Genomic DNA, 27,550 nt, shown 5'->3' with positions numbered 1-27,550 from the left:
TCGTACCCTTGGTAAGCTGGTCCACAGCAGCCAACATTGAAGTCAGGGAGCTATTTTAATGGTTGGCAATGCGAGTCTTGATAAGCGTTGACTGTGACTCGGCTGTCACGAATTAAGCCAACAGGACAGCTGCAGGTGGGACAACCCGCCGGGTGGTGTAGTACGCACCCGAACCAATTATTTAGGACCAATAAGAAGGAGCTCTAGGGTGCTCTAGAGAGTAGACGAGAGCTCAGGGAGCTAAGCCAATCAGCACGAAGGAATAGAAGCTCTTGATAGAGTCAATAGAGCACCAAGCTCTAGGGAACTCTATAGAGCATATGAGAGCACCCAAGATAGCCAGTATATAGTCACGTGTTCTAGAGAACTCTGGGAGTTCTCCAGTAAGCAATATAAGCAATAGCCTCTACCTATTATATAGACATTGCGGCAAGTATTGTTATGAACCTTTTGGCTTTACCGAGACCTATAGTCCGACCAGCAGTTACCTTCGACCGGCGAACCCTTTCAAAGGTAGAACTGCTTGTGGTTTCGTCACATCGGCTTCTTGAGGGTTGTGTGATGTCTGGAAGACTCAAGATTGTACAGTGCCCGGCTGTAAGGTTAGGGGTATTGGTATATAAAGCTTGATATCTAGCTTCGAAAGCACCCTCTCTGGATCGTATAGCACAAGGCCAGCCCCTACAAAACCACCCTATATATTCCTCTTAGTAATAGAGGCAAAGAAGGCTGTGCGAAAGGCATAAAGAAACTCGAGCTTGCTTATATGGTTGATATACGCGCGCACCAAGTCCTCGATCTAGCGACCATACGCCTACTTCAACGGCCCAAAGCAGCTAACATCAAGTGGCTAGAGGAGGTAAGAGGAATGTAGAGGCATGCAGAGCGTGATAATATTGTTCTACTAGCAGTAGAGCTCGAACTCGGTCGAGTAGTGGCTTTCATGGCCATCGAGGATCAACAACCGGTATTTGCCCTTTGTCCGAGGCGCTATATAGTAGTCGAAGTGCTTGATCTAATCAAGGCCTACTGCGTTGGTAGTCCAGCTGTTCTCGGTGGTTGTAATACGCCAGTCGGCTGGGAGGTTGCACTCGGTATACTAGTTGACAAGGTAGTATTACGCGGCCAAGATAATGAATGGAGGGATAGCCCAGCCGAGAGCATTGACTCCCTAGATTATTATTGCCTACTTGCGATTGCCAGGCTAGGCCAGCTTAGCCTTGCTCCGGCTATCTAAGGTCGTAATAACCATACCCGTAAAGATAATGCCCATTATAAACCCAGTCTCGTCAAAGTTATAGACATCGTCATCTACAATACCATACTTGGCCTTAGTGTTCTGCACAAGCCTAAACCACTCGCGAATAACGTGTGGATCTTCACATCTAGCCCTCTGGTAGTTATATCTATATATATATTGCGTACGGAGCTCTGGCCGGCGTTTGACAAAGTTATAAGCCCAGCGTTTGCCAATAGGGGGCGCATCGTATTCGCGCAGTAGTTGGTTGGCCATATCTTCCACACCACACAACCTAGGCGGGAATACACATACAGATAGCTCATTGACATATTGAACTATCGCCTTCTCTTCTAGATCTATAAGCTTGCGCGAGTTGGCTGGAAGATCGTATCGTGCAGGCTTGCCGGCGCATCGGCGCCCCAGGGTCCTACGGTCAACCCCATAGATCTTAGCTACGGCTCGTTCGCTTAGATTCTTGTCGTTTTGAAGAGCTTAGAGAGCCAAGATTATCTGGCCTTCTTTTGAAGTAGAGGGCATTTTGGATGGTAGAGGAAATTTCATTGTTGAGTGCAAAGATGTCGCGTTATATAGGAAGTGGGTTATTCGCTTGTCTAGGTCACTCGCTTATCATGTACGTTATAGATAGCTTAGTTATATACTGAACTATTGACTTCTCTTCTAGATCCGTGAGCTTATGCGAGTTGGCTAGAATATCGCGTCTTGCAGCACGTCCCTTGCGCCAGTGGCGAATCATTGCTTCTGGAACGTTGTATAGCTTGGCTACCGCTCGGATACTGAGATTCTCGCTCTATTTGATAGCTTTGAGGGCTAAAAGAAGCCTGGCTTCTTTTGAGGGGCTACGCATAGCTTGTTGCGGTGGTATTTGGTGGAAAAGTTTAGAGGAGGCGCGTCGTACTGAAAGTGCGTCGCTCGCTTATCTGCGTCGCTCGCTTATCATGTACGTTAATATAGCAGAAGTAGCCGCTACTTACTTCTGATCATCCACCATCTCTATGAAACACGAGCCCCCTTCTTTTAACCTCGGTCAGAGTAGATACTCTACTCTACTGGGAAATACCTACTAGAACGCCCTAGCTACTGGCTTAATCGTCAAAACCAAATAGCCTATTTTGAACAGCCCTATACTCAAGAACCCTACCTGTATGCTTATACTAGTAGATGAATAGTAACGCGGGCTAGCTATAGAGCGGACATAGGGTAGATATAGGGTAGAATAAGCTGGTATAAGGTACAATCTTATGGAAGTTTCCTTTGCCCTATAAGCTTGGCTTATTGTCACGGTCGGTATGGGTGTCGCCCCAGGCGGGGTCGAACCCACGACCTCCCTGATTGACGGCTGTTGTGGAGCACCGGTCACATGACCCACAAATCAGGAATATCTTCGTGTAATGTTCTGGGCCACCGACTCAGAACTTCTCTTTCCTTTCCTCAACCTTAGATTCACGAAATAGAATGACAACAACAGCCGGCTTGACCCTGTTCAATTGCATCTAGTCGTCATAGGCATCATTGAATCGGTTAACAAAGTGGCCATTGTTATGTGAGCAGTCAATGCTATAGAAGCGGTCTACGAAGCAGTTGTTGGAATATAAATCCTGATCTAGGGGTGCCAAGACGGACCTACATATGGCTGGTGATAGATACCTTGGAGGCTGTCCGGAACATCCGACTGTTTGGAGAGAATATAGAATACAATCAACACTATTGACAATACAAAAATGACATCTTCGTGACACTCTGCGACCACTGTCCATTTTTCTTTCGTTTGCCCCGTAGCGGTTCCGACAGCAGTCAACCCCCGACGAAGACCGTATTACCGATATTCAAAATTGAGATACAACAAAGCAGGATGCTAGGCGTCACAGCCCTAGCGTGACAGAACCGGCGCGGGCTGGTGACAATGGTGTTTATGCTGGTGCGGTCCTTAGTAACAGTAACTCTAGGATAGCGGCTGGGGGCATATACCTTCTTAGCGTTAGATCCAGTGGGCCGAGCGTCCTGCGGCCAAGGCAGGACTCCCTCTGCTCGACATCAAAGAGGACATCTGGGAGGACTGCGCCAAGTGATGTGGCATTTGCAGCAACCAATGCGCGTAGATACTAGTAGTCATGATATGGTCCTGGTGGAAGTCGAAGTCCAAGAGCGGTCTCGTCCGGAGCTTTGCTGGTTGCTGGGGTAGATGGGTAGTAAGAGCAGGGTTGGTGTGAGAAGTGGTGGATAAATGTTCAAGAGGTATTCGAGAGAAAGGGTCCAAGGGATGGGATTGGTCGTAGATAGAAGGCAACTACTAGTACTAGTACTGTGGCTGCATCAGCCATTCTTGTTGTCTACTACACCACACAGGGCCACAGGTGCAGACCAATGACGAACCAGCTTGTTGCTAAGGGATTGGTGCGTAGGTATATACCTACGTTATAAGTACGCTGTTTACATTTCACCTTCAACGGCAAGCCATAAGGTGGGAGTAAAGAAGGAGAAGAAACGGAAGGAAACTCGGGAGACGACACCAAGAAAGTTATCATGACTTGTATTGCTATCATTCCGAATACTAACCATGACCAAACACTAACCATGACTAAGACAGACCAAAGACTAGACCCAGACCCAGATCCAAACGCCCATACCCACCAACCAAAACCTAGAACCGAGCCGAGAGAGGACCGAACCGAGATAGAGACGGCCGAACTGAGCTGAGAGCGAGACGACCGAGCCAAGCGGAGAGCGAGGTGACCGAGAGGGGCGACCGGGAAAAGCAACAGGGAAAGGCGACCGGCAAAGGCGACCATGTTCACCAGAAGAACCGCCGGGCGAGGCGACCGGGAGAGGCGACCGGTTAGGCAAAAAGAGACCACCGGGTGGGACCACCGAAAGAGACCACCAGAAGAAACAACCAGAAGAAACAGCTAGAAGAGACAGCCGAGGAGGCGAAGAGATAAAACGCCGCGGCCAGGGCGTCCTGGGCGGGGCGGCCACCAAGTCCGCGCGCAAGCGCCGGTCGCCGTACCGGTCCTGGCCGTAGTCTACGGCCCGGCGCGCGGCGTCGGCAATGCGCTCTATAAGGAGCGCGCCCGTTGGGTCGTTTACAGCGACCCGGCTTACGCGTCTGCGCGTTCCCGCGCAGAAGATGACCGACTGCCGCTATAGGTTAAGGGCGGCGTCGGGGGGAATATTAACGACCGCGACGGGTCGCCAGGGAGGGGGCGGAGAAGGGGCCCTGCAGCGCCAAGGGGACGGATCGTTGTTATAAATCATCTTTTCAAAAAACGAGTTCTCTCGGAGGCTGGCGTAAAAACTGGTCCGAAAGTGGGAAAGGAAGAAGGAAAAGGTCCAAAGAACGGAGGGGTAGCCAGTTATTTAATGGAAGATGGGGGGAGGAGGAATCAGTCTGGGAAAAAGCAGCTAAACCCAAAACGAGACCAGATGCGGTGCTCATGGCAAGGCCGCCGCTTGTCTGATCTCTATTTTTGATTGGTGTTCTTTGTACTTTTGTTTACATTGTTTGTTTACTTTGCCCCTTTTGGTTCGTCATGTGGTGGCGAATATGACCAAAGTAGGCAACAGACTGTGTCATGCGCGGGAAGTACTAAGTCGTCTGGGATTAGCTACGGAACTCCGCCATACTTGCCTCCTCTGCACGGTAATACCGAGGTACCGAGCACGTCCGCCTGCTTCCTCGGTTGGCCGCAAGGGTTAGTCCACTAGAAAGGTGCTTGCGAAAGCGGCGGCTGTGTCCTCTCCCGAGGGTGCCCCCCTGAAGACCGCGGCTTCGGAATGCTGCGCTGCGCGCTAGGCCATTTGTTGGTGGCGGGTTTTGAGCCTACGGGGAGTTGGAGCAACGCAGCGTCTGGCTCTTATCGCACCATCCGCATCAGACTGCTACATTCAATGACGCTCGCTTCCAGGCGTCCTTCACCATGGCCGCCCCTCAGTTTGCCATTTGCTATATAGCTATGCAGACTATAGCCCCCGCCCTGTCGGGGAGCCATTACATGGCAGGTATGTACTCAGCCCAGGTGGCGTTGTAGACCGCTTGTGGCATGGCACGCAGGCTGGATATAGCGACGGCAACCAGGACGAGCCTGGCCACGCAATACGAGCCCATGGCGATGTAGAGAAACCATGAGTTGAAGGCTGTCGGCAAGCTGCCGCGGGGAAACACGTTGGTTCTTGCCACCTGCTCGACCATCTTTTTCGGTCCTTGCCCGTCCGCGAGGAGGAAGAGCTGGCGGAGATGCGGGGCGTAGTTCCGCGGCAGTTCAAGCTCAGCGCGGTTTTGGAACGGTCCCTTCTTATCGACGAAATCGAGCATCTGCTTTCGAATTTCCGCAGGGAGCAAGTCCCTGTAGAGCTGCCTGGTAGAAGGGGTATCCAAACCCAGGCTCGAGTGGTACAGGCCCTCCAACTTGCGGCGGGCCATTTCAACCTCCTTTTTCTGCCAGTGATTCTCGAGAAGCCATGCAAGCTCCCGCAGAACTCGTTCCGAGGCGTCCAGAAAGTCCCGCGCATCATTACCCCGGCGCCAAGTAGCCTGAGAGAGCGGGATCCCCAGCAAACCGAGCGGGGGGAGAAGGATGGTCAGGATGGTGCAAACGTGCCAAATGGTTGCTTCTGCCGCGGTGGGGAAGTCAAAGCTCCATGCTATCGCGTGCAGACTGCTGAACAAAGCAGAAACAAAGGCCAGGAGGAGGGTAGCACCGTGTGTAAACCCGTCCGAGTTGGCGGGGATGTTGTCGTTGGGGACACGATGCAGGCCGTCCTTGGTACCGCCGGGGTCATTGACCAACACCCGCCAAAAGCTGTCGAAGGATCTGAAGGTCTCAAAATCGTCTTTCGCACGGTTCCTTAGGTCCCGGTCTGGCCCTACAACGAGTTCATTAAGACTCCCCAGCTGAACGGGAACAATAATGTCCTTCGGCTTGTACCAGTAGGCGGCATAGGTAGCGACGCCGCAGACGGCAAATGCTAGCGTCAGGACCTCAAGCTGCGAGATGGGTAAGCCCTGAGCCCGACGCACAATGAGGGAGAGCATGAGATGGGAGATCTGGAAGACGGAAAACACTTTGCCAAGGCCATCTGTCTTGCTCTTGTCCTTGATCTCGGCTTCGGTAATGCGGGGGCACCGAAGGAAGTCAAGATGCGCGGCGAGACGTATTCCAGTCATGGGGCGGGCAGCAGGCTTGAATTGATGCCGGACCCCATCCCAATCGGGGTTGTAGACAAAACCGCCCATGTTGGCAAAGTAAGCGTGTGTCAATGTCCACGTGAGCTTGTCCGGGGTCTCTCCGGCCATGCTGCTTGGGCGGCCCTGTTCCGAGGTTTGGCGAGGAGACATGCTTCCCTCACGCTGCTCTGAGATCTGGCTGGCAGGGCTACCCTGTTCCGAGGTCTGACTAGTGGTGCTTCTCGGGCGACGCTGCTCCTCCACGTCGCGCAGGCCGTCGGGCCGTAACCTGGGCAGCAGCCTCGCGCGTGCGCGACGCCAGATGGCCGGAAAGGACCACAGGCGGGTCATCCAGGATGGATACTTGACTTGTATCTTGGACTCTCTCTCGTCCAAGGAGACAGCTACCTTTTTCTCCATCTCCCTCATGCATCCGAGCGCCATGGCGAACTCGAGGATTGCGTGAGCGAGTATGAGCTCTGGGAGCAGGATGGTGATCACCATCCATTTGCAGACGCGCACGTGCCTGCGTAGCTCTCCGTCGTGGGCGGCGGGAACATTAAGATGCTGGATAGTCCAGGTGCACGCAAAGATAGTGGTGGCACAGGTGGTGATAATGCTGAATGTGCCCCGGGAGGTATCGCCATTTTGCCTGCACTGACGCGTTAGCCACCGTTTTTTTCCTTTTCCCTCATTTCTTTCTTCCTTTTTTGTTCTTTTTCTTTTCTTTTTTTTCAAAGGAAAGCATAGAAGCGGTCACCTTCCGTTCCTGCCAGCGGGACACTTACCAGCCAACAAGCGGGCTCGCCATGTTTTGCTGAGACGGCAAGACATGCGGGCCGCGAGTTCAGCGTTTGTTTTCCTGGGTGAGGGGAACTCGCCAGCCCGATTCGGTTTGAGTTGCTGCGGGGCTGTCAACTTTATTTCGCACAACAGCCTCGTCGAGTAGCACTGACCAGGGAAGGCGCGAGTGGCTCACAGTTCATTTGCGGCACATGCATCCTCTCCATCCAATGCAACGATGCCAGCTTTTCTTCAGTCGAACTCCGCCACTCTGCCAAGCGCCTCCGATTGGCACAGAGTGTCACAGACACCAATGACCCCCTTCCCTGCCAGGACCGCTCCTGTGCAATCATACTTTGGGGGCACCTCTTCCTCAATCTCCCGCAGTCGGCCCCTCTGGTGCTCAGGAAAGAGGCTTCCACCATCGGTTTTTCGAGATTTCCTACTAGCTTCGCCCATGGCTCCCTGGCGGCGCGCAAAGAAGATCAAGGATACTACCATCCACAACGCTGTATTTGCAAAGGACATCAACGCCTTAAAGCACCTCCTCACTCGCAAGAGCGTCAATGTCAACGCCGTGAACGCTAAGGGCGCGACAGCCTTGCACGTTGCCGTCGTTCTGGAAGATTTGGACGCACTGAGAGCGCTGCTCGCGCACCCCGATATCGACCCCAACGCTCAGGAGCCCAACGGCAAAACCGCTCTGCATCTTGCCGTCTCTGCCGGAAGCCCGTCCGCTATCGAGGCTCTCCTTGAGCATCCCCGCACAAATGTCAATCTGGCAGACCGGGCCGGCCGATCACCGCTTCACTGCGCCGTCAGTGCCGTTTCCATGGTGGAGGACACCCCTTACGACCCTTCCGACTTCGAGTCAGACCCCTGGCACGATGCCATTTCCACCCCGGAGAACAACCCCGACAGCGCTTCCGGCTTCGCCTCAGAACTCTGGACCGCTGCCACTCTCCTTGCAAGGGCCCCGGGGGTTAACCACGGAGCCCAAGACAAGGGCCAACGTACCCCTCTGAGCTGGGCTCTGCATCTCGGTCTGTCAGACCTGGCCTTGACCTTCATCGGGGACCGCGAGGTGGTGTCCGAAGTTGCCGTCACGGACATCGACGGGAACACAGCTCTACACAAGGCCGTCGCCTGCTGTGAGAAGTTGGTCCCTCGGTTGCTCAGCGGCCAGAGCAAGACAGTTCTGAACGCCAAGAACAACCAGTCAGAGACGGCCCTTCACGTCGCTGCTAGGTCGAATGCTGCCGCTTCTCTCGAACTGCTCGTAAACGCGGGCGCCGACCTCGACGAGCGTCGCGACTGGGACGATGCAACGCCGTTCCACATCGCTGTTCAGAACAACTCATATAAATTTGTAAGGCGCTTGTCGTCTCTTCACCCAACTCAACGCAACCTCATACTCAGCAAGAACAAGGATGGAAACACCCCGCTGCACCTGGCAGCCGAACAAGGCAATACCCACATGGTTGAAATCATTATTGCTCAGTACGCAGATATACCTAGCGACTCAGCTAGTCGACCAGGCCCCGTCAAAGTGAACCAAATGAACAACAAGGGTGAGACGGCCGTCGAACTTGCTGCAGCGCTGGGTCATATCAGCACCACATTCAAGCTGCTAATAAACGCAAGTATCGAATTGGAGTTGGACCGATCGATACACCGCGAGGCTGCTTTCAGAATTCTTCCCCGCCTTTTGGACACGTCCACTGGAAGCGCCGAAACACGTAACGGGAGAGTAGGCGAATTGCTCGAATGGGCGGCGAGGTTCGGTGTGTTGGACGTTCTCCAGGCACTCCAGCAGCACGCCGACCCATACATGCTCGAAAGGCTAATCGTCCTCGCCGCCGAAGGAGGGGATGTGCACGTGGTCCAGTATCTCGTTGAGGCCGGTGTCGACCCGAACGCCCCCAAAGCCTCTAGATCGTCTCTTGCCGCTGCAGCCGGACACGGACATGTCGAAGTCATGCGTTTTCTTCTCAGTCTCGACCGGGTGGATCCGAACGGTTACAACCATGAACCGTTCAACTTCGGGAGAAACCGAGACACGCCGCTTATGTGCGCAATAGAAGCCCGCTCGGCGGCAGCAGTGTCGCTTCTCCTAAACGAAGAGCTTCTTCAGAGCGGCAGGTTAGACATGAATATGGGCGACTCGGGTTCCGAGGAGACAGGGGGGTGGCATCTCAACCCGCTCACTATGGCCTGCTGGTTTGGCTACGATGATATGGCTAATATGCTCGTCCGTCGAACCTATTTAGAGCGGGGATGGCTTACGCTCCATGTCAGTGACGAGAAAAATGGCACTGGACCGCTGGGTCTGGCATGCGAACGGGGCCACTGGCGTGTGGCTGATGTGCTCCTGCAAGCTCGTTTCTGGTCTTCTGGACTCGATGCGCTTCGTGTGGACGCGAAGGATGACCTGGGGAGGAGCCCTTTCTCATACGCTTGCTCATCGTGTTCGCCCGACACTGTGGATTTGTTCCTGAAAACTGGCCTGATCAAGGACGGGCTCGTCAACCCCGACTCGACAGACAACGATGGAATGACGCCGTTTGCTTATGCCTGCAGGTCGAGCGGGATTGGTGTTGTGGAACTCATCTTGGACAGCTACCTACTGAGGGACGGCCTGGTGAACCCCGACTCGACAGACAACGATGGAATGACGCCGCTTGCTCATGCCTGCAAACGGGGCAGCATTGGTGTTGTGAAACTCATCTTTGACAGCTACCTACTGAGGGGTGGCCTGGTGAACCCAAACGCCAGAGACAAGAGTGGTTTAACCCCGCTGGCTCATGCTTGCCGCTGGGGCCGGGGGGAAATAATCGAGCTTTTTCTGGATTATTTTCTCTGCGATGACTCTATTGCAGAGGTAGATTTCGGCACCGTCGACGAATCCGGCAAGACCCTCCTCGACCTAGCATTCAATGTCCCTGATGGTATCTTGGAGGAGAATAGGATCATTAGGACGATCCTGGCTCTGCTGGACAGTCGCTTGATTGACCGAGGTCTGACCGACCTTTTGAAGGCCAGCAGCCACATCTTTCACAAGGTGTTCAGGGCATACCTGGACTCCGGCGCTGAGGGCGTGCAAAAAAGTTTCCTATGGCCTGCTGTACGTAGGCTGGCAGAACTCAGGTGCCCTCTTAAAATTGACGAGCACGTGTTTTGGTGTGGAGTGGAACCTGAGTGACTGGAAGTTTCAAGTCACTGTGACATGGCTGGCCTCTGCACGGACCGAAGAGGCCGCCCGGCAAGATGTTGTTGTTGTTGTTAACCATTAGCGTCCGGGGCCGGGCCGCGAAGCGGTCCCGAGCCAATATACCTTATGGGCATGTAGGGACGTGCCGAGCAGTCTATATACAACTGAGGCAACTCACACCCAGAGGGCAAATTCAATCCATTACACCACGCCCAACTCCCTTTATGATGGCCCGCGCGTTGATCCAGTCCCTTTTAGGGGCCCAGCAACAGAGCAGAGAGAGGGCGCAAAAGTCGAGAAGCACTGCTTTTGATGTTGAAAGGCAGGAGATGGAAGATTGAAAGAACCAGGCACTCGAACTACCTGATTTCCCCGCAAAACCGTACGAGTCCTCGAGAGAGCAGATTCTCTCCTCGCTAGGGAACCCGCTAGGCGGGTTGCAGCAGCACTGTGCCGACCGTCCGGTCAAGGACGCAAGGAGCGCCGTATACTGTCGAAGCTCTCTAGAGTGTTGGTGAGAGCCAGGCCTGTTTGTCGTATAAGGGTCGTTGCACTTCATGGCTTAAATGCATCGTCGACTGCGACGGTCTCCAATTTTGGAAGTGTGGCCATCGCTTGCGCTGAGTAACGTGGTGTTGAGTCCAAACTCCATCATAGATCTTCGGCCTTCCAGCAGAAGATTGTATGGTTGACTATCCACGGCACCCTTCGCCTCCATGTCTCTAGGATCGCGTTCAAGAAGCCCAGAATTCATACCTCCTTCTAGAGATGGGGACATCTCCAGCACTATGCAGTTCTATGCTGGTGGCTCGATAAACTTGATCTTAGATGGTGAACATGCTATCGCGAGAATCGCTACCTACTTTATTCCGGAATCCCTGGCTCGCGTGCGCCCGCGCCCATTGCGCTCTGGGCTTTGGCATAGCACGACAAAGAGAGAGAGAGAGGGAGACGCGCTTGTCTCGCAAAAGCAGCTGGCTAGTTAACGACAGAACTCAATAGCATCTTATCTGGAGGTCGGAACCCACCCATGTATCCCCAAACACGACGCACTTAACTTCAAAGAGCGAAGAGAGATGCACCCTCTTCTCAAGAATTGTTGTTCGATGTGTACGGGCTGGGCCCGAGCTGGGCCTCGGCAATCCTCTGCCATGATTCTCTCGTGTACGGTGTTATTATGACATCATTAGTGTTCTAGATCTTAAAAGAGCTGACCGCTCTTCTCTTGTATCTAGTTCACTCTTCCCTGCTCTCCCCATTCGGAGCAATCACGTATCCTCCACCCTCACCTTATGCAACCCAACGCGTGGTACATTACAACTAACGTATCTTATAAGCGAGCCGGCCATATAAGCGAGCCGGCCACTCTCCACTACACTACCAACAATATCCTCAATCACAAAACAACAACACTAGGAACTAACAATAATTACATCAGAAACAGATGAATCAGACCCTTCTGCACCCTCCTGGCAAGTGCGGGCATTATGGCCAGGCTTGCCGCACACACCACAGCACCGAACCTTCGTACGACCCCCCCCAGCACCACTACCATCCAGCTGTATTTCTTGCATTTCCTCCCCACCTACAGCCCCCTGGCTTACCACCTCCTGTGCCTCCTGCACAGTAAGTGATCCTCCAAGCCGCACACGTGTTTTTTTGGCTCTCCGGCGCTTGCTTAGCGCCTCGTTAGCCTTGCGGAGCGAAGACACCTCTGCCTGAAGGAGGGCCACCTGGTGCATTATAGCCATCGTACCCTTGGTAAGCTGGTCTACAGCAGCCAACATTGAAGTCGGGGAGCTATTTTGATGGTTGGCAATGCGAGTCTTGATAAGCGTTGACTGTGACTCGGCTTCTCGAGGGTTGTATGGTGTCTGGAAGACCCAAGATTATACAATGCCCGGCCGTGAGGTTGGGGGTGTTGGTGTACGAAGCTTGATATCTAGCTTCGAAAGCACCCTCTCTGGATTGTATGGCACAAGGCTAGCCCCTGTAAAACCGCCCTGTATATTCCTCTTGGTGATAGAGGCAAAGAAGGCCGTGCGAAAAGCATAAAGGAACTCGAGCTTTGTCACGAGGGCCGTCGTTCAAGGCCAGGGTCAAGCCTCTGGTGGTAAACTGACTGCATTGCAAGAATATTGAACTTGCAGGAGGAAAGAAATCCTCGAGACTGCAAGGTAGGCTTTAAATACAGGATGCGAGTAGGTCTGAGCTTGCATGCATGATGTAATGGAACATGCATAATGAATCATCACTTGGTATGATGAATCATTATACATACAAATGATATCATCATCATGGTCGGTGCATTGCACCGTCACAACCCCCCCCCCCAAAGAAGGCTCGTCCTCGAGGCTTCCAATACAGCTCGAAAAAAATCCACCAAAACCACACCCAATCAATCGTACAGGTCGCCGTCGTCATCACCAGAGTCCTCCTCTAGAGCCTTCTTCATCGACCGGAGCTCAGGGACCATATTATACTTCGGCATATCCATAGCTGCAATGTCCACCGTGTTCAAATCCATCGGTTCGCCCTTGTTGTGATTGGCGTTGAAGGGCTTGGGGTTACCGGAACCGTGGTAACGTATGTTGAGCTTCTGGAGCATTGCGACAAAGCCGTTGTAATCGTCGGGTACGATGACCTGGGCATCGAGCCGGGAGCGGGCTGATTTGTTCAAGCCACGACGAAGCATAGCGATCTTGGTGTTGTCAGGCCATGTGTTCGCCTTAGCCGCGTAAAGCAGCCGTTCGAACCGGGCTAGGAAGACCGGGAGCGGGTCGTCGTCGGCTTGTTTCAAGGCTTGTAGTTTATCTTCGGCATCGCGCACTTTGTTGGGGTCGTCGAACAAACGGGCTAGTTGATTAAGCAGGTTCTGGGGGTCGTACTGCTTTGTGTCTTCGGCAACGGCTAACTGTGGTGTAACGAGTGCCTGAACCTTGCTGTCGAGACGACCATATACATAGAAAAACTGGGCTTCCGGAGCTCCAATGGCTTGACTATCGATGCGGAGCTTGGCTTGAATGGCCGGAAACCAGGTATCCCAATGGTAGGTGCCGAAGAACTTGTCAGGATCGGGGAGACTCGGCTTGGGCTTGCGGGCCGGCTTGGTCCTCAAGTCGGTAAGCTCCTTTGATAAGGCTTGAATCTGGGCTTCGTGGTTCTGAATGACCTGCTGCATGTGCTGAATAGGGTCCATCTTGCAGGTCGGTTGTCGTTCGTGTTCGTTATTGAATACAGATGCGAGAAAAAGGAGGGCTCTTGCAATTCGGGATCCAGCCGGTCGGTCCACACACTTCTAATTACCACACAACCCATATGCAGGGGAAGAAGGTCGGAAACTGCCGCGCTTGCAATGAATACCGAAGACCCTTGAGGAAATGGCACTTCCAATTACCACCGTAACCCTTTAGTGCCAGGGAAGGAAGGCCCGAAGTGATGAATAAGGTGAAAAAATTCCGGGTGCCGACGGGGGGCTCTAGGTGCAGGCTCCGTAGTTGTTCGAATACGTGGTCAGGCCTCCGCTAAGACGATGTACTACGTGCTCGGTCGACTAGGCACGGGTCGGTTCGGAAGGTCGTAGCCGTTACGATGAATTGCCTGGCTAGGTACGCAATCCAAAGGAAGTTCAATATTGTCACGAGGGCCGTCGTTCAAGGCCAGGGTCAAGCCTCTGGTGGTAAACTGACTGCATTGCAAGAATATTGAACTTGCAGGAGGAAAGAAATCCTCGAGACTGCAAGGTAGGCTTTAAATACAGGATGCGAGTAGGTCTGAGCTTGCATGCATGATGTAATGGAACATGCATAATGAATCATCACTTGGTATGATGAATCATTATACATACAAATGATATCATCATCATGGTCGGTGCATTGCACCGTCACAAGCTTGCTTATATGGTTGATATATGTACGTACCAAGTCCTCGATCTGGCGACCGTACGCCTGCTTCAACGGCCCAAAGCAGCCAACATTAAGTGGCTGGAGGAGGTAGGAGGAATATGGAGGTATGCAGAGCGTAATAATGTTGTTCTGCTGGCAATAGAGCTCGAACTCGGTCGAGTAGTGGCTTTCGTGGCCATCGAGGATCAACAACCGGTATTTACCCTTTGTCCGAGGCACTATATGGTAGTCGAAGTGCTTGATCCAATCAAGGCCTACTGCATTAGTAGTCCAGCCATTCTCGGTGGTTGCAATACGCCAGTCGGCCGGGAGGTTGTACTCTTGATACCAGTTGGCGAGGTGGTACTGCGCCGCTAAGATGATGAACGGAGGGATAGCCCAGCCAAGGGCATTGACGCCTTGGATCACCGTCGCCCATTCGCGGTTGCCAGGCTGGGCTAGCTTCGCCTTGCCACGGCCATCCGAGGTTGTAACTACCATACCTGGGAAGATAATGCCCATTATAAACCCAGTCTCATCGAAGTTGTAGATATCATCATCTATAATGCTGTACTTGGCCTTAACATTCTATACAAGGGCAAACCATTCGCCAATAACCTTCGGATCCTTGCACTTGGCCCTCTGGTAGTCGTATCTATGCGTATAACGCGTCCGGAGCTCTGGCTGGCGTTTGACAAAGTTATGCGCCCAGAGCTTGCCGACAGGGGGCGCGTCGCGTACGCGTAGCAGTTGGTTGGCTATATCTTCCACACCACGCAGTCTCGGCGGAAAAGCTCGCTTAGATAGCTCAATTATATACTGAACAAGAGCCCTCTCTTCGGAATCGGTGAGCCGGCGCGAGTTGGGCGTAGTGTCGCGTCGTGCAGGCCGGCCCGCTAGTCGGTCTTGCAAGGTTGTTCGTCGAACGTCGTAGTACTTCGCTGCAGCTCTTATGCTTAGTTTTTGGTCTTTTTGTATCGCTTCGAGGGCTAGGTTTATCCTAGCCTCGTACGAAGAAGAAGACATGTTAGGTTGCAAAGAAAATCTGGTTTTAAGCGCGGAAGTGACGCGTCGCGGGTAAAGTGGCCGGCTCGCTTATATGGCCGGCTCGCTTATAAGATACGTTATGGTAGTTTGTATAGTTGCTTTTATGGAGCTAAGCTAAGCCCGTAGAAGGAGGGGAAACCCTGCGCAAGGTAAGCTGTCTGGAGAACTGGATTGGATTGCAATTTATTTTTCGCCCGGAGGCACGAAGCCTAAAGGGCCTTGGCACGCTAACTACATCTAATTCGTTTGACGTTCACTTATCAACCCTCTACTCTCTTTTCTCACGCCACTAACTGTTGCCTCTTGACTCGGTTTTTGGCAGATCGACTTGGAGGCTGCATTCTCCAAGTGTTCAGCGTCCTACAGTAGAGACTGAAATTAGCGTCCATAACTTTTATGTTTGAAAGATTGTCTGCACGGGCTATTCTAGAGCTAATTGTAGCTTACACAGTGTGCGGCAACCCACTTTGTAAAAATCCTTGTGAACCGCAAAACTACACTCGCTGCAGCTGTATAGTGACCAGTGGGCTGCAAAATTAGCCTGTGGCTGAGACATCGGCGGCACAAAGTATTTTTGGCGTTTAAACACCGGAGAAGATACTAGCAGGCAAGGATGACTAAAACATGCATGGTGATACAGTACTGTGCCACGACAGGCACGGCGGTGCCTCGAGCGCCGGTCTCGAGGATTAAAGTGTGTTCTCGCTCACTGCGAATTCCGTGCCCAGCCTTTCACCATCTTTTCAGTAGATAAACCCGCCAACGCGACACTCTGGATCCACTACAGAATTTCAGCAGGTTTCATTTGCCGCAATATATTAGTATCGCAGTTTCTGATCCGGCTGACTGAACTACCGACTAAGCGAAGCTTACGAGACAACTAACAATGTCGAATATGGTTGAATACTAGGCAGACTTGGCTCGAAGCAATAAGGCGCAGGGACTTTTTAGACCGGCTCGGGATGCGATGGGACTGGCATAGGCTATCTAGGAGGGACTGTGGCAGGCAGACCTGCCTAAACCCGACTTCTCTTCTCAGGAGTGGCGCGAACTCGATGCTGTCGAGGTGGAAAGAGTTATAGCACTGGCTCGAAGAAAAAAGGCGCAGGGAGACCATGAATGGGCTCGGAATGCGGTGAGACGGGCATAGGCTATCTGGGAGATGGGACAGCTGCAGGCGGACCTACCTAGACCCAGCTTTCCATTTCAGGAGTGGCGCGAACTCGTCACTAGCAGCATGGAAGCTGTTCCTAAAATCTCAAAGCTGTCTCTAATTATAGTCTATCCTATATATCGTAGCTCTCTATAGGTAGAATAGGAAATCGTTATTATACAGAGGAACTAACGATGTTGATTATTAAGTTCGTAGTATGTATGTGATGTTAATGTATTATAGCATGCCGCTGTCTTCGTCGGGTTTTCCTTTGAGAAACTCCCACTTCGAACTGCGATGTCTTAGAAGTGATTTGCCGCGCACTGTATGAGTTACAACCAGCTAGAAACTGGTCTGTGCCTGGAGGAACTCACAGGCTCTTCATCGGTGGCTCTGCCTGGACACAAAAAGCACGGTCCAATTTTCGGAACAGATCTACAAAAAAATTGCGGCTTCTGGAACCGGCCCAAGCCACAAGTGGCTGCACACAACAGGAGTCTCGTCAGACCAAATAACACGTTTCCAGTCCCTCTTCCGATCTGGTCAGAAGCAAGAGATCTACGGCCGGGCAAAAGAAGGCGCGGCTGTATAATTAATGTTAGATCCTGAAGACAGCACCTTTTCCTTACCCTTCGAGCGTGCATCAGTCGCCTTGCATGCGATGTAGTGCGATGACATCGAGCCTGCTAGGCCCAGCGGTTGCAAGAAGCTCTCAGCCCGTTCCTCCAGGCTCCTTTGGCGGGCCGCTCGCGGCACGGTCCCCCTGTCTCTTAGCAACAAAAATCTGGACACTGATTTCGGTCTCTACCGTATCTTCAGCAGCTAAAGCGGGATCTGCTGGCTGAGGCTGTGTGGTGTTAGTGGGGTTCCCCTACTGCGGTTGGTCCAACCTTGGTTGTCGTTCGTCGTCTGGATCCAATCTCCCTGTCGCCATTGCGTACTTGATCGTTGCCCGGACTGCTTTTATGTCTGGCGACTACTCCTTCGGGTCGGATGGTGCTTTCCCTCCCAGATAGAACGAGAGGCTCCCTCGTCTTGCCACTGCATTGCAGTATGCCTTTTCTCAGATCGATCCATCTCACGTATCGAAACAGAAAGTGTTCTACTGTTTCCCTTGCTTGGTCGTAGGTATATATATCTAACTCGACCGCACCAATCCTCCTCAGAAAGCCGTTTAGCCTCGCCATTCTAGTTCAGAGCTGTGCCAATACGCAGGCCTCTTCCCGCTTCAGTTTGTCATAGAGATCGCGAGTATGCTTGCCTGGTAGTGCTATATCCATAGCCTTTGAGAACTTGCCTACGCCTTTAGGGAGGACTCTTCCCTGTCGTTGTTTGGTCATGTCCAATCTGATTGCTATAGACTTGACCTGGGGCATTTGGGAGCGGGGTGAATGTCCCTGCTTTGTCGCCCTCTGCGCTGCTGCTTTGGCTTCTGCTCCCAATGCGAAGTCGCTTTCCGCTGGTATCCATAGGAAGTCAACCGAGTTCCCTCTCTGTTGATGCAGCCTTGTCAACTCGTATATCTGCCGTATGGTGCCTTGGCCGGATTGTTGACGTGGTTGTCTCATTGCTGCCAGCGCTGACTGGTTTCTGGTGACGATGGTGATGTGTCTCGAGGGTCACGGAATAGTATGCCACGATCTCGCTGGTCCTGCTGAAGAGGGTGTCCCGTGCAGCGCCGCCGATCCCAACCATGCCTTTCTTCGCAGCCAGAACTGGGCAGGGCTGGGGTGCCCTGACTCTTCTTCAGAACGTTGAAAGAGTGGGGTGTTTTTCGTACCCAGTATCGCCCTGATCTTGCAAACTTTGTTGCGTCCTGCATAAACGCTTCCTCAACCATGTCTGACATTGGACTCATACTCGGTTATCATGCATGATGAAGTCTGAAGCGTGATCTCGTTTCGCCACCGCCGAAGATCTCGCTTACCCAACATGTTACGGCACTGAGCCACAACATGTGATCGATTTGGACTCACTATCATGTCTTTGTGATATGGAGCGGGATATAATTCTCACGTCCTTTTCGCAGTTGTTCTGCTCAACAATGACGAAGTAGGTGGCCGAGTCGTGTGGTTGCCAGCCGCCTCCTTGTGCTTCATACCCATGGTTGCCTCTTTTGGTCATGTTCTCACAATCCTATATGCCTGTTACTTGCTTGGCCGTCCCGCCCGAACTTTGGTCAAGTGTGGCTTACACCTCATTGTTTAGGTACGCTAAGCGTGGCATTAGGCCGTCGCACTTGCTACCCCACGACAGCATTGATGGCGGACCTGTGCAATAACTGCCTTCTTGTATCGGACGTACCTACCATGTGTAGACCTCTTTACTACGTCTGCAGTATAGGAGGTAATGTGTCTAGGCCGCTTGCCCTGCGGAAATGCTCCATAGTCACTTCGCCTTGGAGCTGGAGTATCGGCTTGCCCTCTCAGACAGCATTGCAGTCCCTGCTAGGACCAACAGCAACATGAATCGCAGTCAAAGCAGCCCGCTTAAAAGGGTCTGGCTCTCTACCTTAACTGAGACCATGCCGCTAACCCCTCTCGACTACACGGCGCCGCAGAATTACATCGTCCGCTTGTTTGGTTTTCATTTCCCAAATTATCGGGAACTTGACCGGATAGCTACAGTGGCTTACCTCAAGGACCATCTTGCCCACACAATCTCGCTGATGCCCTTTCTGGGTGGTCAAATCATCCACACGGAAGCTGAACAGCTGCCCAGGATGGTCTACTCAAAGATGGGGACCTCCTGCAACTTGGCTCAGTTCCCAGGTGAAGTGTTCGACTCCCAAAACATCGACATATCGTACCCGCACTTGCCTCAGCCGTTTTGGGAACTCCTGAGATTGGGCATTCATGCAGCCAGCATAAAGAAACGCCTGCTCTGGTTGCTGTCGGAATCCGACCCTGGACATGGGGATGCATGCCACCCCATTACTCTAAGGGTGACATTCGTCGAGGGTGGTCTATTGCTGGGCTTTGCCTTCCACCATGGCGTCATGGACGGCATAGGGACACTCGAGGTTCTCAGGTGTTTCGCTTCTGGAACACTCAAAGGACTTGACGAAGCCCATACACTACAACAGCGCAAGGAAAACGTCATCAAGATCGCTGCTGACACTGTTAAGACTGCTTCGGTTGAACCCCGCGCCATGTATGGGTACGACTTTGAGGCCCCGCAGACTCAGGCGGTCCTCCCTGTCGCCATCGCCAAAATACTAACCATTTCGGCGGAACGCGCCCGTTCCCTTAAGCAGACGGTTCTCGAACAGTTACGGAAGACAGCCGGCTCAACGGCTTTTGTCTCACTCGCCCGCGCAACCGTCGGCGAGCTTGCGGGTGAACAGCCAACCCTCTGGTCCCTGCCAGCCACCATCGAACAGATTGCCTCTGCGGCCTGGCAGATCCGCTGTGCCATCGCTGCCATGACCGCCACTGACCCGACTGTGAGGCAGCACCACATTGCCGTCGCAACCATGGCGACCGATCCGAGTGAGAAATCCCTGACCTGGCCCGAAGTCGACGCGGCGATCAGGCGAGTTATCTCCCGCCACAGCACGGGGTTGGATGCCACGGTGGGCGTCAGTCTGGGCGCCGACGTCGAGTTTGCAATCCCGGACACGGCCCCCCGGGCGGGTGGTAGGGTTAAACCCGCGTGGGTGCGCAGGGCATACGTGCCCAACGAGGGGGCTATGGCGATCATGCCACGGCAGGGTGGCACAAAAGGAGACGCCAACTGGGAGATTTGGCTTGCGCTGAGGAAAGAGGATATGGATGCCCTTGTCGGCGAGCGGGAGTTGGGGAGTTACCTGAGTCGACCACCTGCTTGAAGAGTGGAGGGGTCGAGGAGAGGTGGAAACAGAAGGAAAATTGGAGGGGGAAGATGGATCAGGGTCTCGAAGTTTCTGATACAAAGGCAGCGCAGAGCAGAGCTTGGCCAATTGCATTCAAGTTTCTTCATATAGCAAGAGCAGGCCACGGTATATATAGAAGTTCTGCACCTCAGATCGTCAACGGCCCTCACCCCTCACCCACAGTTCCCTGCGTGGTCGAGTGGTATGGGGAGGAGGGCCACGGCCCCTGTCCAGTTCGGCAAGTCAAGTGCGTTCCGCCTGATCACCGGAAGTCTGCGCGTTCGAGCCTTGAGTGTTACAGATGTAGTAAAAATCTTCGGGGTTTTTCGTAACCGACTACAGCCTGGGAACCGCGTACCTAGCCCAGCCGCCACCTACCCAGTAAGTAGGTGCCCGCTCCCTAGGTGCCACGCCCCAACGATCTAGTCGGCTAGCTTTTTTGCACCTTTATATCGCTCCGTACCTTTTGCCCACGTACTTTTGTGCGTGGTTTAGAAAAGTTCGTAGCGCTAAATCCATGTCGGTATCACAAACTATCGGCGGTCATTGGATTGACTCGGGTGTCCAGGACACACAAGATAATCTCACTCGGGATCGGCTGTCTCAGGTTCTCTCAATAGGAAGGTGCATATGCTAAGTCAGGTCCAACGGAGCACTTATTCCCAGGAGGCAAACAACCCGAGTACTTGTAACCCCTATATTGGTCGTATCTTCCGAGACAAAGCATGGCGAGGTATGAACCGATAGCAGCAACAAACATTATATATACAGCCCATGCGTCCCTGGCCAGTCCACTAAATATTGCTCTAGCGTCAGTTCGTCCTCACACTCGAAGCCGTCCTCATCCCTGGCGGGGCCGGCCTGACTCACACGGCCAACCGTTTATCTGTACAACTCTCGCACCGACAACAGGCAGAGATACCGGCAGGGTGCGACGAAGTCTAGGGAAAATATAATAAACTCTTCTGCATGTCATTCAAGTCACAACTATCAGTCCGAAGGAGTGTCGTTCTAAAAGAACACTCGATCACCAACAACGAAGCCAAACGCTCCCGAAACATCCAAACCCCACAAACAAACAAAACCCCAACCAAATAAAGCCATCATGAATTTCCTGCGCAAACTCGTCGGCCGTCCCGAGGACGCTAATAAGCCTCCCACCGACGCAAACGACCAACCCCAATCCACATTCATCACCCCGGACCCGTTCGCCTCACCCGCCCAATTCCAAGCCGTGAAAGAGCACATACAAGCCCTCGCGAGGCGCGACCCAGCCCGCTTCGCCGCGCTCCGGCGCATGGCCGCCTTCCAAGGCAGCCTGGCCTGGCTCGAAGCCAACTTTCCCGACGAGTCCAAACACGAAATCATCGTGCCCGGCCCCTTCCCGGACGCCTTCCCGGGTCCACTAAACGGGCCCGGGCTGGAGCACATCCAGCCAGGGGACACGCGGATTTTTTTCATGCGGAGGAAGGACGTCTCCGGCCCGGCGGGGATCGTGCTCATGCAGCTTACCGTGTTTCCGGGGACAGAAGTTACCGGGGAGGACGGGGAATCCGTCATGTGGCTCGGGACGCCGGCCATGGAGACCGCGGTGGCGGCGTTCTTGGGGCTGTTGCGGCGGATGGTCGACTCTGGTAACCTGGAGAAGTGTACGGCGATCATTGCCATGGGCGTGGATATGACGATATACCACTTCACGCCGGAGAGGGGGTTCTTTGATCCGCCCGAAGGGTTTGGCTTTCGGCAGGAGAAGCTGGATTGGGATCAGGAGGGGATATTGCCGAAGGTGTAGCCTTGGGGGACGGATGCTTCTGACTATCACCCCCCTTTTCTCCCTTTCGTCCAGGCCGGGCCTGTCCTCGGTCGTTTACTAACCCCACATTCGATCGTCCGCCAGGAGATACGGCATGTCGTAATCCATGACCAGGTAGTAGCCGTCGTTGTCATTCTTTAGTCTTCTGTCAGTAATGTCCATGAAGTGGAGTGGCTTTTCCTAGGTCCATACAATATCCTCAGGGTAGACTTCCGGAGGAGCACAGTATCTCTCCGTGATGTTATTTCTCATAATCTTCACGTAAAGCAGGTCTCTCCTCGACGAGTTAACGAACTTCTGCAAGTCGTTCTCGCTCTCGGGGGAGACCGTGCCTGCTGGCGTCTTGCTCCTGATTTTGTCCAGCGCGAGTGTCACATCAGCCGCGCGCTGTTCGAGGATGTCTTGGCAACGGTCTCCGAATAGAAAAGCGATGAAGTCTCGCTGCTCTCTGGTGAGACTTGGCCGAGGGACAAGGCTCGGCACGGAAAACTCGCGTATTCCCTCCGACGTCCTGCGCAATGGGAAGGTCGGCCCAAGAAGGTCGCGCGTCTTCTGCACGATCTCCCCGAATGGGGTCGCCTCAGCGGGAGCCTCGGCTGATGCGAGCGACCCTTGGCCGACGGCGTCGCTGGCGCCGGGGGGGCGGAGGCGTCCTCGCCGGCATGGTTCGAAGCGTCGAGGGAAGCCATGGTAATTCGAGTTAAAAATTTCATAAAGCGTGATGGAAATCTATCAAAATGCCGGAAGGTTCACGCGATGAGTTGTGTGGTTTGAGCTTCGGACGCCCCCGCAAGGAAGGTCTCTATGGATATATACCCAGAAGCAGAGCCCTCGCCACCGGACTGATTGAAAGCGCGTCTTTGCTAATCATTCACCTGTTGTCATCTCATCTTGTGGATGGAGCACGGACAGTACGAGTATAAGAAAATTACGGACACTATTAGTCTATGACATACATGATTACCTACTACGTACGTGGATGATGACGGAATGGTAGTGACCACCCTCATTTGTCCCCACTCCTTTTCAGCACATGGCACATCTGGCTGGTTCATTAATTCCTCTCATTTCTTCCTAATAAGCGTTTGTGACCCTTCGCATCCAACGCTCGCCCTTGACGCTTGCTCAGCGAGGCTGAGCTTCGGCTACAGAAGAGCCGTATGACGCCTGCCGCTTCATATCACAAGATCCCGCCTGGAAATGGAAAAGGCCATTCGAATCATGCTTGGCGGCAACTGACGCTTGCAGAGCTCCCACTGGCCGACCGGCGGCTGCAGCTGAGGCGGCCACCGATTGGCGGCCCCTTGTGGGAAACCACGATGCCGATGGCGGCAGAGCAGGCACGGCTTGGTCTGATATGAGGAAAGAGCGACTTGACAGTTGTTTGACCCAAAGTTTGTTTCTCGTGCGATTTCGTGGGGTTCCAGGCCATCCAAGCTTGACACTAACTTCACACCTACCACACTCTCTTCCATTCCATAAGAGTCCGACACTCAGAAAACTTCACTCTCAGGTTGGCTTTGACTCATTCCAACTGAAAAGCAACACTCCTAAGATGCGTGCTACCGCCTTCCTCGTTTCCTTCTTGGTGGCCCTAGCCACCGCCGCTCCAGAGATGACGATGGAAAAGCGCACGGAGCGCATCGTCTGTGTCAGTACCAGCCTACTCCTTTTACACAGCCTTCCTTATGGAGCGTATCTAAGGTATAATAAGCACCGCTAACACATGCTTCTGCGGTAGGACTGCGATGAGGACATGTGCAGGGGACCACCTTGCTGCGACAACGGCACCTGCTGGCAGTCGATTTCTTAGTCAACTCTATGCGGAAAGGAACCGCGGTAGACACTTCGGCTGGTGATAAGGTCGTTTTTCACGAGGGTCGCAGAGTAGGAGGTTCGATAAAGCAAGAAGCTCAATGGCTCGGAGTCGAAGGATAAAGAACACATGGGAGAATCATCGACCGAGATAGTATCCAGACGACGAGCAATATCAATGGAAAGGCGAGGCCAGTTGAGGGAAGTGTTTAAGAAGCTGCAAGACGGAAAGAATCAACAGGAACTGGAGCAAGCAATAGCTTGAGAGATTGGGAAAATCACCAGCAATCACCGGCTGAATCACGAAGTTTTACAAGAAAATGGAATTGATTCCCCCTCTCTATGGTGAGCTCCGTAACCTGCATAATGCTAGCACCCAGACCCAGACCCAGATACCCGGAATCCCCGCCTACTTCCCAATGCCCGATGCACGAATGAAACCCAGTGTGATCCGGTTCATTAATCAGGTAAGGTGAAGACATAGCTCATTGCAACCCGTTCCCAATCATATCCCCCATGTAGTTAACTGCCCGAAAAAAACCCATCATCTCCCATCTAAGCGATCTCGATCCTCCGCGTAACAGGCTTCTTCGACTTCGGCACCGTGACGCTGAGGATGCCGTTGTTCAAGCTCGCGGCGACGCCGTCGTGGTCGACGCGCGCGGGGAAGCTGAAGGAGCGCGAGAACTCGCCCACAGACCGCTCCCAGAGCCAGTACTTGGTACTGGTAGCCTCGTCTTGAGCAGGCTTGATCACCTCAGACCTGGACACAGGCTTGGCGGGTTCCACCTCCGGGGTGATGGCGGGAGTCGAGGCGCGGGTGCTGCTCTCCTCCGGGTCGTCCTCGACTGTTGCTTGGTGCGAGTTGCGGCGAGTCTGCGGCTTCTCGGCTTCGGCTGTGCCAGTGTTGTTGTTGTTGTTGTTGGCCTTGTTGTTGTTGGATGAGGAATCGGGGCCGTAGCTGCGCTCAACACGGCCGCGGATGACGAGCGTCTGCACGTCGCTGAACTCGATGCTCACGTTCTCGCGCTCGAGGCCCGGGAGCTCGCCGTGCAGCTCGTAGGCGTTCTCGGTCTCGCGGACGTCAAACTTGGGGTGGAAGGTGGCCGGCTGGCGCCGCGCATGCTTGGGTTGTTGAGGACGAGTGGTCTGGACGTCCCGCGAGTAGTTGTCGTAGTCCTCGAGCAGGCGGAAGAGGGGGGCGAAGCCGGAGTCGGCTGGCGCGCAGTACGAGCTGGGGAACAGGGACATCATGATGACTTGATGTGCAAGTTAGGTTGGAAGAGTGATGGTATTGAGTGTGGGCGCGTTGTTTGAGGAGTCTGAGAAAGCTCTGAGTGCTTGAGATCTTGTGATGCGAAGCTGATGTTTTTCTGCTGAAGGAGAGGCTCAAGGAACTGGGAAATCGCAAGGCTTAAATACCCAGCCGGTATGGACAATCGCAACTCCAGGAAGCATCTTGATTACGCGGGAAACCGCCATTACCAATGTGTACGACATGTCATGAAGCCTCCAGAAGGCTGTCGATGGTGATCCGCGAAGCAGCGACTGCCGTCAGGGCGAATCTCGAAGGTGCTGTCAGCGGTTCGCAGACGCTGGAATGAGCGCGAAGTTTCCAGAATGCTCTCCAGTGGTTCGGGCTGAAAGATGCGCGTAGTCATCAGGGTTGGGGTTGACAATGAGGACCCTCTCATGCCTCTCACCAACGTTGTCAACTCGTACGACAACAAAGTCAAAGTTGACTTGCTATTACTCTATCACAATCACTAGACTCAAAAATAACTATCTGCCTCAGCACCATTCACACCCAAGCCTCAAATTCCGTCAGCCGGGATCCCAAGGCGCGCCAGCACATTCCCCGGCCCGCGCTCCATCCAAAGCTTCATCTTCTCCTCGCTGTGCACCCACACCATGCCCAGCATGCCCGCGGCGTTCGTGTCCACGCCGTCCCAGCCGGCCGCGCGCCGCGGAACAACCAACAGCCACGACCGATCCATAATCACATTATGGGCCACCACGGCGACCTGCTCCCCCTCGCCTCCTTCTTCCCGGGCGACGACGTAGCCGGCGGCCTCCCTCTCCGCCCGGCGGACCAGTCCTCGGTAGATGCCCAGGAGCGTGTCGGGCGGAGGCAGGCCATCATCCGCGAAGCGGTGCAGGAAGAACTTGAACGTCGGCTTGACGACTTGTTGAACTTGCGCGTTGGCTAACTTGGCTTCTTCTTCGTCCGGCCAGAGGGGGAAGTCCTTGGGGTCCGGCGCCGGAAAGGCCTGCATGTGTTTGTGCATGCGGCTGCACCCGCTGTCGATGCCGCAGTTGAAGAGCAGCAGGTGGCGGCTCTCGAGCGAGGCTAGGACCTGCCGTGCGGCCGTGAGGTCGCTGAGGTCCAGGGCCTCGTGCTGCCGGCGGAAGCCGTCCTGGGTGAGGATCAGGAGGTGCGGGCGCGCCGCAGGGAACTTGTTGATGGCGAGGAGGTGGGTTGATCCGAGTGTGGCGACCTCGTAGCCTGTTGTGTCGATGTCGCTTCCAGGCCGGCAACCTGAGGGGGCTTGTTCTTCCGGAGAGGAGCGCTTCTCTGAGTCATGGGGAGTGTCAGACAACTGTGGTTTCTTTTGGAGACCGTCTAGGATGCGGAATTCGATCTAGAGCACGGTTAGTTGTCTGATGCGGCTGCGTCGACGCTCAGAGGTTCCTCACCGGAAAGCCATTGTCCGACACGGTGACAGTGCGGTAGTTTCCGTTGTAGACCACCGAGCCTTGCTCGACGAGACTGTCGAACTGGGCGAGTAGGCGACTCTCATTCAACTCGGTTTCCATGTTGTCGGGTGTGGGCGAGCCCTTGATAATTCCGAGTAACAGATACGAATCCGATGTTCGAAAGCAGATGGCTCCAATTTATCCCTTTACTAATGGGTCAGACTCGAGAGCAAACCATACGATTTAAACTTGGAAGCTTTTGGGGATTCCCGGCACGTGTATAGAGCCACGTACCGTTGAATATCGGAGCGTCTTATTATAGACGGTCTTTTCCCAGAGCCACGAAGCTTATGATGCAATCTATATCCATGATGTCAACCCTTTGCTCCGGCCTCGCGCTCTGACAACGCGCCACTGGAGAGGCACTTCCAAAGCCTTACCCTGGGCTAGCCGCTATCCTAACTGCTTAGCCCAAGTTAGCTTAGGAAGAGTGAGAAAAGTTGCTTGTATCCGGGGTCATTACTGTGACACTGACTACTAGTTGATCATCCTCGAAAGCAGGAGCTGTCAAGTTGACGAACTGCCCGTCTGCTCCCGGTCGTTATTTGTGTTTGCGTCGTTGTAGGCTGTTGGCGTGAAAAAACCAGCGGTGAAACAACAGTGGGTCAGAATTCAGTTGGGAAGCTAGGCCCCCGGCAAGCGGCGACTTGAACCCGAAATCGGTAGTTTCAGCTGTTGACACTGTCTCTACGGTAGTCTCTGTACCGGGGAGACTCTGTAGGATTCCCTGGCCATCTTCGTGATTTTGAAATCCAGGAACTCTTGTTTTGGTCGTCTATAAGCAGGAATGCGAGGAGATGACTCAGCCCAAC

The 27,550-nt window shown here is 53.6% G+C and overlaps 9 protein-coding genes across 9 annotated transcripts; 5 read left to right on the top strand and 4 right to left on the bottom strand.

The window, feature by feature from the left end:
• Positions 1–5,246: 5,246 nt before the first annotated feature.
• B0T15DRAFT_497165 (uncharacterized protein) lies at positions 5,247–7,233 on the bottom strand (the record flags this gene model as incomplete). Its single annotated transcript, XM_062867246.1, has 2 exons — positions 5,247–7,074; positions 7,211–7,233. The coding sequence occupies 2 exons, from the start codon at positions 7,231–7,233 to the stop codon at positions 5,247–5,249; spliced, it is 1,851 nt and encodes a 616-aa protein (XP_062718491.1).
• A 429-nt stretch (positions 7,234–7,662) lies between these two features.
• B0T15DRAFT_404313 (ankyrin repeat-containing domain protein) lies at positions 7,663–8,013 on the top strand (the record flags this gene model as incomplete). Its single annotated transcript, XM_062865247.1, has 1 exon — positions 7,663–8,013. A coding segment is annotated over one exon (351 nt), but the record flags the coding sequence as incomplete, so codon positions are not given.
• Positions 8,014–9,756: 1,743 nt separating this feature from the next.
• On the top strand, positions 9,757–10,053 carry B0T15DRAFT_367912 (ankyrin repeat-containing domain protein; the record flags this gene model as incomplete). The annotated part of the gene is made up of 1 exon (XM_062864180.1): positions 9,757–10,053. A coding segment is annotated over one exon (297 nt), but the record flags the coding sequence as incomplete, so codon positions are not given.
• An 8,911-nt stretch (positions 10,054–18,964) lies between these two features.
• On the top strand, positions 18,965–19,351 carry B0T15DRAFT_403463 (uncharacterized protein; the record flags this gene model as incomplete). The annotated part of the gene is made up of 1 exon (XM_062865206.1): positions 18,965–19,351. A coding segment is annotated over one exon (387 nt), but the record flags the coding sequence as incomplete, so codon positions are not given.
• Positions 19,352–21,324: 1,973 nt separating this feature from the next.
• B0T15DRAFT_313054 (uncharacterized protein) lies at positions 21,325–22,353 on the top strand. Its single transcript, XM_062863954.1, has one exon. It carries the CDS (start codon positions 21,459–21,461, stop codon positions 22,143–22,145), a length of 687 nt encoding a protein of 228 aa, XP_062718487.1. The 5' UTR covers positions 21,325–21,458; the 3' UTR covers positions 22,146–22,353.
• Positions 22,224–23,176, bottom strand: B0T15DRAFT_497160 (uncharacterized protein; the record flags this gene model as incomplete). The annotated part of the gene is made up of 3 exons (XM_062867245.1): positions 22,224–22,301; positions 22,359–22,794; positions 23,142–23,176. The coding sequence occupies 3 exons, from the start codon at positions 23,174–23,176 to the stop codon at positions 22,224–22,226; spliced, it is 549 nt and encodes a 182-aa protein (XP_062718486.1).
• A 331-nt stretch (positions 23,177–23,507) lies between these two features.
• On the top strand, positions 23,508–24,295 carry B0T15DRAFT_543679 (uncharacterized protein). Its single transcript, XM_062870013.1, has 2 exons — positions 23,508–23,817; positions 23,908–24,295. Exons 1-2 carry the CDS (start codon positions 23,524–23,526, stop codon positions 23,977–23,979), a joined length of 366 nt encoding a protein of 121 aa, XP_062718485.1. The 5' UTR covers positions 23,508–23,523; the 3' UTR covers positions 23,980–24,295.
• B0T15DRAFT_543678 (HSP20-like chaperone) lies at positions 24,290–25,573 on the bottom strand. The gene has a single exon (XM_062870012.1). It carries the CDS (start codon positions 25,233–25,235, stop codon positions 24,537–24,539), a length of 699 nt encoding a protein of 232 aa, XP_062718484.1. The 5' UTR covers positions 25,236–25,573; the 3' UTR covers positions 24,290–24,536.
• Positions 25,574–25,795: 222 nt separating this feature from the next.
• Positions 25,796–26,798, bottom strand: B0T15DRAFT_497158 (ATP adenylyltransferase-domain-containing protein; the record flags this gene model as incomplete). The annotated part of the gene is made up of 2 exons (XM_062867244.1): positions 25,796–26,623; positions 26,679–26,798. The coding sequence occupies 2 exons, from the start codon at positions 26,796–26,798 to the stop codon at positions 25,796–25,798; spliced, it is 948 nt and encodes a 315-aa protein (XP_062718483.1).
• Between the last annotated feature and the right edge of the window lie 752 nt (positions 26,799–27,550).

Source organism: Chaetomium strumarium (genome assembly GCF_033439665.1).
Source record: "Chaetomium strumarium strain CBS 333.67 chromosome Unknown B0T15scaffold_7, whole genome shotgun sequence".
NCBI lineage: Eukaryota > Fungi > Ascomycota > Sordariomycetes > Sordariales > Chaetomiaceae > Chaetomium > Chaetomium strumarium.
The sequence above is the reverse complement of the archived record's forward strand: the minus strand, read 5'-3'. Positions and strand labels throughout refer to the sequence as shown.